General features: G+C 38.6%; 1 protein-coding gene across 3 annotated transcripts in view; it reads right to left on the minus strand.

Annotated features, from left to right (window-relative positions):
* The window catches only part of LOC120989405 (F-BAR domain only protein 1-like), a 179,682-nt gene that overhangs the window by 97,642 nt on the left and 66,478 nt on the right, over nt 1-15,562 (minus strand). For all 3 annotated transcript variants that reach the window (XM_040417486.1, XM_040417485.1, XM_040417487.1), the window contains exon 3: nt 15,065-15,156. In XM_040417486.1, coding sequence (XP_040273420.1) covers nt 15,065-15,156 — 92 coding nt within the window. The remainder of the gene's footprint in view (nt 1-15,064; nt 15,157-15,562) is intronic.

A 15,562-nucleotide genomic window follows, 5' to 3' on the forward strand; every position in this document is an offset into this window, starting at 1 on the left:
AGACACCCTAAGGTATTCGCTAAAGGGCATAGTGAGTTCATAGAACTTTTTATTTTTTGTCACAAGTTAGCGGAAAATGATGATTTTATTTTATTTTTTTTCTTACAAAGTCTCATATTCCACTAACTTGTGACAAAAAATAAAAAGTTCTATGAACTCACTATGCCCATCAGCGAATACCTTGGGGTGTCTTCTTTCCAAAAAGGGGTCACTTGTGGGGTAGTTATACTGCCCTGGCATTCTAGGGGCCCTAATGTGTGGTAAGTAGTTTGAAATCAAAATCTGTAAAAAATGGCCGGTGAAATCCGAAAGGTGCTCTTTGGAATGTGGGCCCCTTTGCCCACCTAGGCTGCAAAAAAAGTGTCACACATGTGGTATTGCCGTACTCAGGAGAAGTTGGGCAATGTGTTTTGGGGTGTCATTTTACATATACCCATGCTGGGTGAGAAAATATCTTGGCAAAAGACAACTTTTCCCATTTTTGTATACAAAGTTGGCATTTGACCAAGATATTTCTCTCACCCAGCATGGGTATATGTAAAATGACACCCCAAAACACATTGCCCAACTTCTCCTGCGTATGGCAATACCACATGTGTGACACTTTTTTGCAGCCTAGATGCGCAAAGGGGCCCAAATTCCTTTTATGAGGGCATTTTTAGACATTTCGATCCCAGACTTCTTCTCACGCTTTAGGGCCCCTAAAATGCCAGGGCAGTATAAATACCCCACATGTGACCCCATTTTGGAAAGAAGACACCCCAAGGTATTCAATGAGGGGCATGGCGAGTTCATAGAAATTTTTGTTTTTTGGCACAAGTTAGCGGAAATTATTATTTTTTTTTTTCTCACAAAGTCTCCCTTTCCGCTAATTTGGGACAAAAATTTCAATCTTTCATGGACTCAATATGCCCCTCACGGAATACCTTGGGGTGTCTTCTTTCCGAAATGTGGTCACATGTGGGGTATTTATACTGCCCTGGCATTTTAGGGGCCCTAAAGCGTGAGAAGAAGTCTGGAATATAAATGTCTAAAAAAATTTACGCATTTGGATTCCGTGAGGTGTATGGTGAGTTCATGTGACATTTTCTTGTGGAATATGAGACTTTGTAAGAAAAAAAAAACAAAAAACAATTTCCGCTAACTTGGGCCAAAAAAATGTCTGAATGGAGCCTTACAGGGGGGTGATCAATGACAGGGGGGTGATCAGGGAGTCTATATGGGGTGATCACCCCCCTGTAAGGCTCCATTCAGACGTCCGTATGTGTTTTGCGGATCCGATCCATGTATCCGTAAAAAACATACGGACGTCTGAATAGAGCCTTACAGGGGGGTGAGCAATGACAGGGGGGTGATCAGGGAGTCTATTTGGGGTGATCAGGGGTGAATAAGGGGTTAATAAGTGATAGGGGGGGGTGTAGTGTAGTGGTGTTTGGTGCTACTTATTACTGAGCTGCCTGTGTCCTCTGGTGGTCGATCCAAGCAAAAGGGACCACCAGAGGACCAGGTAGCAGGTATATTAGACGCCGTTATCAAAACAGTATCTAATATACCTGTTAGGGGTTAAAAAAAATCGCATCTCCAGCCTGCCAGCGAACGATCGCCGCTGGCAGGTTGGAGATCCACTCGATAACCTTCCGATCCTGTGAACGCGCGTGCCTGTGCACGAGATGACGCATATATGCGTGACTCTGCGCAGGGCTGCCGCCTCCGGAACGCGATCCTGCGTTAGGCGGTCCGGAGGCAGTTAATAAAAAAAATTCCAGTTACAAAGCAAGGGTTAACAGCCAAACAAAACTCAATATTTATGGCCCTGATTCTGTAGTTTACAGAAACACCCGATATGTGGTCGTAAACTGCTGTACGGGCACATGGCAGGGCACAGAAGGAAAGGAATGCCATACGTTTTTGTGAAGGCAGATTTTGCTGGACTGGTTTTTTGACACCATGTCCCATTTGAAGCCCCTCTGATGCACCCCTAGAGTAGAAACTCCAAAAAAGTGAACCTATTTTAGAAACTATGGGACAGGGTGGCAGTTTTGTTGGTACTATTTTAGGGTACATATGATTTTTGGTTGCTCTATATTACACTTTTTGTGAGGAAAGGTAACAAGAAATAGCTGTTTTGGCACAGTTTTTATTTTTTATTATTTACAACATTCACCTGACAGATTATATCATGTGGTATTTTTATAGACCAGGTTGTCACGCACGCGGCGATACATAAATAAAAAAAATAGTATACTTTTTGGGTATCGCCGCGTCCGTAATAACCTGCTCTATAAAAATATCACATGACCTAACCCCTCAGGTAAACATTGTAAAAAAAAAAGTGTAAAAAAAAAAAAGCCTTTTTTTTGTCACCTTACATCACAAAAAGTGTAATAGCAAGCGATCAAAGTCATATGCACCCCAAAATAGTGCCAATCAAACCGTCATCTCGTCCCTCAAAAAAATAAGACCCTACCTAAGATGATCGCCCAAAAACTGAAAAAACTATGGCTCAGAATATGGAGACAATAAAACATGAATTTTATTTTTTGTTTGTTTCAAAAATGAAATAATTGTGTAAAACTTTAATAAAAAAAATAAAGTTTTACACAATTATTTCATTTTTGAAACAAACAAAAAATAAAATTCATGTTTTATTGTCTCCATATTCTGAGCCATAGTTTTTTCAGTTTTTGGGCGATCATCTTAGGTAGGGTCTTATTTTTTTGAGGGACGAGATGACGGTTTGATTGGCACTATTTTGGGGTGCATATGACTTTGATCGCTTGCTATTACACTTTTTTTTTACACTTTTTTTACAATGTTCACCTGAGGGGTTAGGTCATGTGATATTTTTATAGAGCAGGTTATTACGGACAAGGCGATACCCAATATGTATACTTTTTTAAATTTACTTAAGTTTTACACAATAACAGCTTTTTTAAAACCCAAAAAATGATGTTTTAGTGTCTCCATATTCTGAACCATAGTTTTTTTATTTTTTGGGCGATTTACTTACGTAGGGGCTCATTTTTTGCGGGATGAGGTGACGGTTAGATTGGCACTATTTTGGTGGGTATACGCCTTTTTGATCGCTTGCTGTTGTACTTTGTGTGATGTAAGGTGACAAAAAAATGGTTTATTTAGCACAGTTTTTATTTTTTACGGTGTTCATCTGAGGGGTTAGGTCATGTGATATGTTTATAGAGCCGGTCGATACGGACGCAGCGATACCTAACATGTATACTTTTTTCCCCTATTTTTTACTTTATTTGGAGAAAATTACGTTTTTGTTTATTTTTAAATTGAAACGTAATTATTTCAACTTTTTTTTTCACTTTTTTTTTTGTCCCACTTTGGGACTTCAACTTTTGGGGGTCTAATCCCTTTTACAATGCATTCCAATACTTCTGTAATGGAATGCATTGGCTGTATGAGTAATTCAGTGTGTATTACTCATACAGCTTCCTGCCTGTGAGATCCAGGGGGCTGAATCTCACAGGCTCGTCACCGGAAGGCAGCGCAAATGCCTAAGGAAGGCATTGCGCTGCCTTCCATGCCATCGGGTCCCCCCTACAGCCGCACGGGGCCCGATGGCACCGCTGCCCACCGCAACCTGGAAAACCCGCAAACCGCAGGTCTGAATTGACCTGCGCTTTGCGGCAATCACCGACATGGGGGGGGTCACAGGACCCCCCCGCGCATTGTTCCCGGGTGCCTGCTCAACGATTTGAGCTGGCACCTTGTTCCGATCACCGCCCGCCGGGCGGCGATCGGAACTACACATGACGTACCAGTAGGTAGGAGAGTGTCTATGTAAATAGATGGGTGGGAGGAGCTATAAACTAGCTGGGTGTTAGGGGCAGTGATAGGGGAGTGCCTATGTAACTAGATAGTGGGAGGAGCTATAAACTAGCTGGGTGTTAGGGGCAGTGATAGGGGAGTGCCTATGTAACTAGATACTAGATAGTGGAAGGAGCTATAAACTAGGCAGTACGACACAGTGCTCAAATAAATGAGGGCAGACATGAAGCAACAGCCCTCATTGCTAGAGATGACCACACCTAAAGCCACTAAAGTTATTTTGTATTTTATGTTAAAGGGATTCTCTAAGCTTTTTTCTTTTATAAAAAATTCCAATCTTCTCACCTCTGGATGTAAGTTAGTTTCTTTAGTACTTACACATCCATTGTGCTGCCAATGCTGCCATCTCCGCTGCACTCAGACTGACTGCAGGCTCTTCTGCTCAGGTTCTAAGTGGATGAGTTCCTGAGTCATTGTAGAATATATATATCTTGGTAATGAGCAAATGATTTTTATCCCGCTACATACGAAACTGATGTAGCCATTACAAATCAAGATGCAACTGAGTATCAAGTTAGAGATGGCTACATCAGTATATACAATGTACGGTATATGCAGCTGAAGAAGAAGACTTCAGACTACATCTGGTCCAAACCAGAGCATATAAGCTTACAGCCAGTTTGGACGCAGTGGAGACAGCGGCAACAGATGGGTAAGTACCAAGGAAACAATGTTGCGTCCACAGATGAAAATACTCTGGAAAAAGGCAGAGAAACATTTAATTGGTAACTATGACAAAACTGCCTCTTTTGTTTGCACCATGCAGCTGAGGTGCTACCAGTTCTTCCCTACTTACATGCAAGGCTGTAGGACAAAAGGGCTGGACCACAGCAACCAAGCAAATGCCTGCATTCTCTAACATAAAAAATAAAAGTCAAAAGCAGTTATCCGATAAGTTTCTACAGCCAAAAAGTCATTATCTTCTAATAACTAAAAAGCAAAACTTATGACAGCAGCAAACACCAACCCTAACGGTGTCAACAGGCAGCCAGCATTTTACAAGCATGTAGTTGAGGTAGACTGATGACTTCTTAAGAAAAGAACTCCTTTACAGAGATACACTGGACCAGTGATCACCTGATCTCTATTCTTTCCAGCTTCTCCAAACTCCGAGCGATCAGCATTTATCGTCTGGGAAAGCCATGTGTGAACAGCAGAGGAAAATGTATCAATATACGCCAGATATTCATACATATTGGTGACAGTGTAATGCATTGAAGGGTCCGTAAGGGCAGTACCCCATTCTGGCTATTAGACATCGACGTCCTCTACAGGGTTTGTCTTTGTAAGACAACCTGTTTAAAGTGCTCACACAGGGCTTTATATGCTAGCTATTTATATGAATGGGTAACAATGTAATGCATTGAAGGGTCCATAAGTAGTGTTGAGCGAACTTGTGTTTTAAGTTCGGCGTCTAAAGTTCGAGTTCAGGTTATCGAAGTATCCCGTTATGGATTCTAAATTCCATTATGGTCCAAGGTAGCGGAATCCATAACGGGGTACTTCGATAACCCGAACTTTAGGCGCCGAACTTAAAACACAAATTCGCTCAACACTATCCATAAGCGCAGTACTGCATTCTGGCTCATACACATCTATGTGCTCTACATGGCATGCTGTTTAAAGAGGACCTGTCACCACAAAATGCAATGCAGTCTGAAAGCACCATATTATATAATCCAAGCAGATTAATATATTTTTTTGGGGGGGAAAAGAATCAGTAAAACCTGTAATTTATACATTTATATCTTTTGCTTTTTCCACTTCCTGTGGCAAATACATTGCTGCTGTTTTTGGAGTGCTGTCCCATTTTCTTTTTTTTCCCCCTTAAATATATATATATATATATATATATATATATATATATATATATATATATATATATATATATATATATATATATATATAAGCATTGCCTGATCACATGATGAGCTGGTTGGTCTTGGAACTAGCACAGCTCCAAATGTGACAAACATCACTTATCAGGTGTGCTGTAACCTGGGGCTGAAGCTGAAAGAAAACTAGGTAAATGACTTAATAAATAATTAATAATAATAATAATAATAATAATAATAAACACATCCATTTAACCCCTTAAGGATCTTGCCATTTTTCACCTTAAAGAGAACCTGTCACCATGATTTTGCGCATAGAGCTGGGGACATGGGCTGCTAGATGGCCGCTAGCACATCTGCAGTACCCAGATCCCATAGCTCTCTGCGCTTTTATTGTGTTAAAAAAACGTTTTGAGTGATATGCAAATTACCTGATATGAGTCCTGTAGCCGGAGATGAGTCTAGCGGAAAGGAGCCCAGCACCGCCCCGCGTCCTCCGAATCTCCTCCTTGCTGGCTGACGTCACAGAGCTGGAGCGCCGAAATCTCATGATGCCGACACTGCGCATGCGCTAGCTCGCGCATCGCGAGATTTCGGCGCTCCAGCTCTGTGACGTCAGCCGGTAAGGAGGAGATTCGGAGGACGCGGGGCGGTGCTGGGCTCCTTTCCGCTAGACTCATCTCCGGCTACAGGACTCATATCAGGTAATTTGCATATCACTCAAAACTGTTTTTTAACACAATAAAAGCGCAGAGAGCTATGGGATCTGGGTACTGCAGATGTGCTAGCGGCCATCTAGCAGCCCATGTCCCCAGCTCTATGCGCAAAATCATGGTGACAGGTTCGCTTTAAGGACCAAGCCATTTTTTGCAAATCAGACATGTGTCACTTTATGTGGTGATATCTTTAAAACGCTTTTACTTATCCAGGCCATTCTGAGAATGTTTTTTCGTCACATATTGTACTTTATGACAGTGGTATATTTGAGTCAAAATATTACATTTTTATTTATAAAAAAAAATAAAAGAAAATTTACCAAAAATTTTGAAAAATTAGAAATTTTCTGAATTTCACATTTCTATGCTTTTAAAACCGATAGTGATACCTCCTAAAATTGTTATTTCTTTACATTTCACATGCAAGGGTTAACAGCCAAACAAAGCTCAATATTTATTACCCCGATTCTGTAGTTTACAGAAACACCCCATATGTGGTCGTAAACTGAGATACAGGCACAAGGCAGGGAGCAGAAGGAAAGGAACGCCATATGGTTTTTGGAAGGCAGATTTTACTGGGATAATTTTAAGTTGCCATGTCACATTTGAAGACCCCTGATGCACCCCTAGAGTAGAAACTCCCCCAAAAAATTACCCCATTTTGGAAACTACGGGATAAGGTGGGAGTTTTGTTGGTACCATGTTAGGGTACCTATGATTTTTGGTTTCTTTAAATTACACTTTTTGTGAGGCAAGGTAACAAAAAATAGCTGTTTTGGCACCGTTTACAATATTTATCTATCCGACAGGTTAGATAATGTGGTATTTTTATAGAGCAGATTGTTACGGACGCGACAATACCAAATATGACTGTTTGTTTCAGTTTTACATAATAAAGCTGAAAAAATGATTTTTTTTGTGTCTCCATATTCTGAAAGCCATACTTTTTTTATTTTTTGGGCGACTGTCTTATGTAAAGGGCTCATTTTTTCGGTAAGAGATGACAGTCTGATTGGTACAATTTTGGGTGCATATGACTTTTTGATCGCTTGGTATTACACTTTTTGTGATGTAAGGTGACAAAAAAATTGCTTATTTTAGCACAGTTTTTATGATTTTTTTTTTACGGGCTTGAGCAGACGGGTTGGATCATGTGATATTTTTATACAGTAGGTTGTTACGCACACGGTGATACCCAATATGTCTTTTTTTAATTTAATTATTATTACAATTTTAAATGTCTTTTTTAATGGGAAAGGTACTTTTTCTTTTATTGTTAAAAACTTTTTTTTTTTTTTGTCCCTCTATGGGAATTCAACATTACAGGGTCTGATCCCTGTTTGAATGCAGCACAATACATCTGTATTACACAATGTAATACACTGATAATTTGCTTATGAGACCCAGCCTGGATCGCCCTTGTAATAATTCTGGAGCACCTATTCTTATGGCTCTATGATATGCTGTCTGTGAAGGTTCTCATTTATCAAGGTCATGGTATATCTGTAAAGAATAAATCAAGGCAATTGGACTTAGGCTTATTGCACACGACCGTATGGCTTTTTCAGTGTTTTGCGGTCCGTTTTTCACGGATCCGTTGTTCCGTTTTTTGTTTCCGTTGTGTTTCCGTTTTTCCGTATGCCATATACAGTATACAGTAATTACATAGATAAAATTGGGCTGGGCATAACATTTTCAATTGATGGTTCAGCAAAAAACGGAACGGAAACGGAAGACATACGGATGCATTTCCGTATGTGTTCAGTTTTTTTTGCGGACCCATTGACTTGAATGGAGCCACGGAACTTGATTTGCGGGCAATAATAGGACATGTTCTATGTTAAAATGGAACGGAAAAACGGAAATACGGAAACTGAATGCATACGGAGTACATTCCGTTTTTTTTTGCAGAACCATTTAAATGAATGGTTCCGTATACGGAACTCAAAAAACGGCCAGTAAACTGGAAAAAAAAACGGCCGTGTGCAGGAGGCCTTACTGTAGATTTCTTGAAAACGTTTTACTCGTTCTTCCAACGAGCTTTCTCAATTCAGAATTGAGAAAGCTCGTTGGAAGAACGAGTGAAACGTTTTCAAGAAATCTACAGTAAGTCCATTTGCCTTGATTTATTCTTTACAGATATCTATGATGTGCTATTCCTATACTACCCCTGTTAGTATTTATGAATGACTAACTAGCAGTTTGCTGTGAAGGTCCAGACGGGTGTTACCATCTAGGGTTTGTGTCCCTGCATAGACTAATACTGGCAGCACTGACTGGATAGTATCAAACTGTGCACGGACGCACCCGAAATGGTAGCAAGCTTGCAGGCCTTAACTGCAAACTTCTAGCAGGAATAATAAAGGAACTGGCACATCACCGAGCCAAAAGACTAGATGAGGATGAAAGTAGTTGTTAAAACAGACAAGTCAGGAGAGATGACAGGTCTGCTTTAAGGCCTCTTTCACACAAGCAATTTTTCCGCGTGGGTGCAATGCATGACGTGAACGCATAGCACCCGCACTGAATCCTGACCCATTCATTTCAATGGGTCTGTGTACATGTGTTCTTTTTCACACATCAGTTCTGCGTTGCATGAAAAATCGCAGCATGTTCTATATTCTGCGTTTTTCACGCAGCCCTGGCCCCATAGAAGTGAATGGGGCTTCAGTGAAAAACGCATTGCATCCAGGAGCAAGTGCGGATACAATGCATTTTTCACTGATGGTTGCTAGGAGATGTTGTTTGTAAACCTTCAGTTTTTTTATCACGCGCGTGAAAAACGCATTAAAACGCATTGCACCCGTGCATTAAAAACTGAACGCAATCGCAGACAAAACTGACTGAACTTGCTTGCAAAATGGTGCGAGTTTCACTGAACGCACCCTGAACGCATCCAGAGCCAATCCGTCACGCTCGTGTGAAAGAGGCCTAAGTAAAATTATTGTTTGTATTTTTATAGTTTTTTTGGTATTTATTTATTTTTACAAATTGTCACATACGACAGCCCAATAATAAAATAAAAAAATAAAAAACTATATTCAATTCATGTCTTAACCCCTTAAGGACCCATAGCATACATGTACGTCATTTCTGTCCGGGACTTAAAGACCTGTGACATACATGTACTTCATGGTGAGCTGCACCCGCCCGATCAGCGGCAGGGCTCCGGCAGTCACTGATAGCCGGACCCCTACTGCATGCGCCGGTATCGGTGAAATCACCAATGCCGGCGCATTAACCCTTGATGTGCCGCGGTCAGCGCTAACCGCAGCACGTGCGATTTCGGGCGGGTATTGGAGCTGCCATCGGGTCCCCGTGCTGCTGTAACAGGGACCGATAGCAGGGAAGGCAGTGCGATGTCCCCTGGATCTCACAGGCAAGAAGCTGCATGTGGAATGCATTGAAAAGGGGATCAGACCCCCAAAAGTTGAAGTCCCAAAGTGGGACAAAAAATAAAGTGACATAAAAGTTGAAAAATAAAGTAAAAAAAATAAAAAAGTCATTTTCCCCAAATAAAGTAAAAAAATTTAAAAAAATTTAAAATAGGGAAAAAAATAAAAGTAGACATTTTAGGTATTGCCGCGTCTGCATCGACCGGCTCTATAAACATATCACATGACCTAACACCTCAGATGAACACAGTCAAAAAAAAAAAAAAAAAATTTTTTTTTGTAACCTTACATCACTAAAAGAGCAACACCAAGCGATCAAACAGGCGTATGCCACCAACAAGTGCCAATCTAACAGTCACCTCATCCCGCAAAAAATGAGTTCCTACCCAAGACAATCGCCCCCCCAAAAAAAGAAAAAATATGGCTCTCAGACTAAAACATGATTTTTTTTGTTTCGAAAATGCTTTATGTTAAATGTAAAAAAAATAAAAAAAGTAGACATATTAAGTATCGCCGCGTCTGTAACATGCTCTATAAAAATACCACATAACCTAACCCCTCAGATTAACACTGCAAAAAAAAAAAAAAAGTCACCTTACATCACAAAAAGTGTAATAGCAAGCAATCAAAAAGTCATATGCACCCCAACATAATGCCAATCAAACCGTCATCTCATCCCACAAAAAATGAGCCCCTACCTAAGACAATCGCCCAAAAAAATTAATTATAATTATGGCTCTCAGACTATGGAGACACTAAAACATGATTTTTTTTTATGTTTAAAAAATTATATTGTGTAAAACTTGCATAAATAAAAGAAAGTATACATATTAGATATTGCCACGTCCGTAACGACCAGCCCTATAAAAATATCATATGACCTAACCCTAAGGTGAACATCGTCAAAAAAATAATATAAAAACTGCTAAAAAAACTTTTTTTTTGTCACCTTACATCACTAAAAGTGCAACACCAAGTGATCAAAAAGGCATATGCCGCCCAAAAAGTGCCAATCATAACCATCACCTCATCTCGCTAAAAATTAGCTCCTACCTAAGGGAATCGCCCCAAAAAAATAAAAACAACTATGGCTCTCAGACTATGGAGACACTAAAATGATTTAGTTTTTGTTTCAAAAATGATATTATTGTGTAAAAATTTGATAAATTTAAAAAAGTAAATATATTAAATATCCCTGCGTCAGTAAGAACCTGCTCTATAAAAATACCACATGACCTAACCCCTCAGATAAACACCGTAAAAAAAAATAAAAAAAATAATAATAATAATAATTTATATATATATATATATATATATATATATATATATATACGCATGAAATGGGACAGCACTCCAAGACTTGAAAAACATGATGTCTTTATTCACCCATGTGGAACAATAGCAACGTTTCAGCTCACAAATGAGCCTCTCAAGCAGAAGTATACAAGCATGTGCCTTCATTAAATAGCACTCAAATAGTCAAGTGACCAATTAACATTCAGATCAAAAACATGTGACTAGTTAACATGTGAAAACCATTACCCTAATTGACATGTCCGTATCATGTGAACAATTACATATGTAAATATCCTAACACATAATATATAAAGTTGAACCTATTGTGATACATACAACCACTTTACATTTAATGGTATATTTACCAAAGTGAATATATCCATAACAACAGTGGACTTAATCATTGTGAAGATCATAAATAGTGTATAAATCCTTAAAATAATCGTCAACGATGTAGACGGAAAGAAAAGAAGCATTTGACAATGTCCAACAATACCGTGCGTCCATGTGAATACTGGCCAAAGCTGGCGTTTTTTCTAACTAGCACTGCAAGTACCACAGAGTGTCAAAAACAAACCTCACATACCCAAATTGCACGTGCAGCTCGGCTCCACTACATCGCTAGTAGCACGGTTCCGCTGTATTTCCTTTTTTTATTATGTAAAACCGGAACAAAAAACAACAGTAGTAGTCCTATTTGGTATTGTCACGTCCGTAACAACCTGCTCTATAAAAATAGCACATGATCCAACCTGTCAGATGAATGTTGTAAATAACCAAAAATATAAACGGTGCCAAAACAGCTATTTTTCGGCAAATTTTCAATTTAAATCCATTTTTTCCAGTTTCCAAATTTCATCTCCATTTGCCATTAACTGTTGTGGAACACCTAAAGTGTTAACAAAGTTTGTAAAATGAGTTTTGAATACCTTGAGGGGTGTAGTTTCTTAAATGGGGTCACTTTTTTTTGGAGTTTCTACTCTAGGGGTGCATCAGGGGGGCTTCAAATAGGACATGGTGTAAAAAAAAAAAAAACAGTCCAGCAAAATCTACCTTCCAGAAACCATATGGCGTTCCTTTCCTTCTGCCTGTAGCTGGCCAGCTAGGACCTGTCCTAGGTTGCTAGTATAGCTTATATGTGTATACAGCTAGACCTGCCAATAGCCTTAATACAGTTCCTATGTTTATGTGTTAAAGACAAAAGCAGAGTTATTTACTGTGACATCATGTTTTGGATGTCATAACGGTTATATATTGTGTTCACAGAAGCAGAAAAAGATAATATGCCCAGTGACACAGCAGAAACAACAGAAAGCATACTGTTAATCCGTTGTTTCTGGGCAGAAGTCTAGACCAATCACAGCCAGCTTCTCACACAGCAAGGGTTTTCACCAATCACAGACAACCTGTCTGAGAATTCCCATAGCTGGAATCATTACTCACCAGAGAGAGGAGCTGAACAGACACACAGTTCCAGTCAGAGTCCAGTTTATAGGAACAAGAGGCCAAAATAGGTATTTAAATCAGTTATAAAATATCCCTACTGTTAGTATAGTGATTAGAACTGTATACTGAACTAGTTATATGTGTGTTTACTTACAGTTCCACCAAATCAAATTGCAAATACAAATTGCAAGCATACAGATTCCATATTGCAATCCAAATTGCACACAACCATACCAGATCATACTCAACCAATCTGCAAATAGTCACTGCTAACTGCATACTGCAAGTGAACTATTAGTTAGACCTCAGATATACCTCTCAGAGAGATCATAAAGTGCTTAAATAACTAAAAGTGAGAGTACAGATACTGAAGAGAGAAATATATCCACCATTTTATGTTGAATGACAAGATTGAACAGTTGAACCACCATCTTATGCATATCGCCATTTTATGATACTTTATTCAACACGTGTTATGTACATGGACTATATGCTGCGGAGGCGGCAGTGTTATATATGAAGAAAAGTTGAAGTTAATACAGAAATTATTTCAAGCATTTGGTGTGCTCTTTAAACCTACCGTTTCCATAGAATGGCGCTAGAGGAATTACAGAGTAATAGACAGTCTGGTTAGACTAACAGTTAGAGATATCAAAATTCTTCTAACGCCACAGTGCAAAAGGCACTTCTTAGTGCTGCACCTGCCACACGCCCGTACAGCAGTTTACGACCACATATGGGGTGTTTCTGTAAATGACAGAATCAAGGCAATAAATATTGAGCTTTGTTTGGCTGTTAACCCTTGCTTTGTTAGCGGAATTTTTTTTTATCAAAATGGAAAATCTGCCAAAAAAGTGAAATTCTGAAATTTCATCTCCATTTTCCATTAATTCTTGTAGAACACCAAAAGGGTTAACGTTTGTAAAATCAGTTTTGAATACCTTGAGGGGTGTAGTTTCTAAAATGGGGTCATTTTTTGGGTGGTTTCTATTATGTAAGCCTTGCAAAGTGACTTCAGACCTAAACTGGTCCCCAACAATTGGGTTTTGGAAATTTTCTGAAAAATTTTAAGATTTGCTTCTAAACTTCAAAGCCTTCTAATGTCCCCAAAAAAGAAAATGTAATTTACAAAATGATCTAAACATGAAGTAGACATATGGGGAATGTAAAGTAATAACTATTTTTGGAGGTATTACTATCTATTATAAAAGTAGAGAAATTAAAATTTGCTAATTTTTCAAAATTTTGGGTAAATTTGGTATTTTTTTTATAAATAAAAATGACATTTTTTGACTAAATTTTACCACCCATGAAGTACATTATGTGACGAGAAAACAATCTCAGAATGGCCTGGATAAGTAAAAGCATTTTAAAGTTATCAGCACAACGTGACCTGTCCGATTTGCAAAAAAAGGCCAGGTCCTTAAGGTGAAATATGGCAGGGTCCTTAAGGGGTTAAAATTGTAAAAACCAGCAAATATAATAACACACAAGATATACCCATTTAACCAGAAGCTCAAAAAAATGGCTAATAAATGTTACCCAAAACACCTCTAGTATTAAAAAAAAGAAAAAAAAAAAAGAGTACTTGTTCTTTATCCATATTTTTTTGGACAAAATGAGAAATAATAGTACTTTGGAAAGGATAAAACATTAAAATTCCTTTGAACATCAAATATGTTGGAAGGCTTATAAAACACGCCATCATCAAGACTCACACATTCTTTCAGTCAAAGGCAAGAGTGAATCCAAAAGGGAGGAAACACAAGTCTGTATACTTTTCCTTCCTTTGTAATACACTCCTGGATTTCCCTAAGAAAAAAAAAAAAACTGCATGGCAAGTGTGAATGTGTGAAATGGCATGTGTGAATTCAGACTTAAAGGGGTTGTCTCACTTCAGCAAATGGCATTTATCATAGGAAAAAGTTCCAGCCTCTCTGGTGGCTGGGACCGCAGGAGGGTGCATAGGATGGCGCATTTTCCTATAGTGTGTAAGCACGGCCACTAGATTGCAGGGTGGTCAGAACCATGGAAACGAGAAGTGTATAATGAGATCGAAAAATGAATCAAGCCAGCAAAAGAAGAAATATATAGTCACAATACATTAGTAAGTGCCAACAAGTGAGACAACCCCTTTAAAGAAAACTGGGTTATAAATAATAAAAATAAGTGGTAAAAATGTTATAATTGGATGAGCAGCGACAATGCCATGCCTACAGCGTCTATACAATGAATAAAAATGACATGCAGAATTATACCATCTATCTCTATGCAATACACAGAAGCCAACTTATAAAACAAATTTAGCTTATTTTTCCCTTAAAAGCAAATTATTAAATCAGTTAATAGAACCTCACATTTTTTTGGTCCGCATATGGTATGAATCAATGTATACAAGGACCTAAACTTCTAAACCATGTACAGTATTCTCTCCAAAAATGTAATCTGCACAATCGCTTTATAAAAAGGTAATAGGTAAAAAAAAAGACAAACAAAAATAAAAACAACTAAGAAATCTTACTTCTCTCGCACAAATTCTGCCAATTCCTTAATGGAAAGCTGTCCATGTTTCATATTGTGGTGTAAGACTGCAAAGCCGGAATTTTTATCTCCCTGAAAATAAAATGAAATATTAAAAAACAACAACAACAACAACAACAACAACAACAACAACAGTAGAACACTAGTATCTAAGGTCCTAAAAGTACACAGCAGTATCACAATAGTATAAAAAAAAACCTCATGGTTTAATTAGTGTGGATGAACAGGAACAAGAAAGCATTTTTCTGACAGCAAGAGAGAGAGCAAACAGAATCTAACAAAATAAATCTAAATATGCTATACTGTAAAAAAAAAAAGAAAGAAAAAGAAAAAGTAATCTGTTCAGTACATCCATTTGTACAATCTGCCTGCTTCCTTACAGAGAAAGTACGAAAGAGACAGAAAATGCTGTGGAAGGAACTTATAAGCAAGTCGGAAGCACAGATGTGCATGCGTGCATAGAGCACCTGCAGAGAGG

The sequence above is a fragment of the Bufo bufo genome, chromosome 2 (assembly GCF_905171765.1).
Source record: "Bufo bufo chromosome 2, aBufBuf1.1, whole genome shotgun sequence".
Lineage (NCBI taxonomy): Eukaryota > Metazoa > Chordata > Amphibia > Anura > Bufonidae > Bufo > Bufo bufo.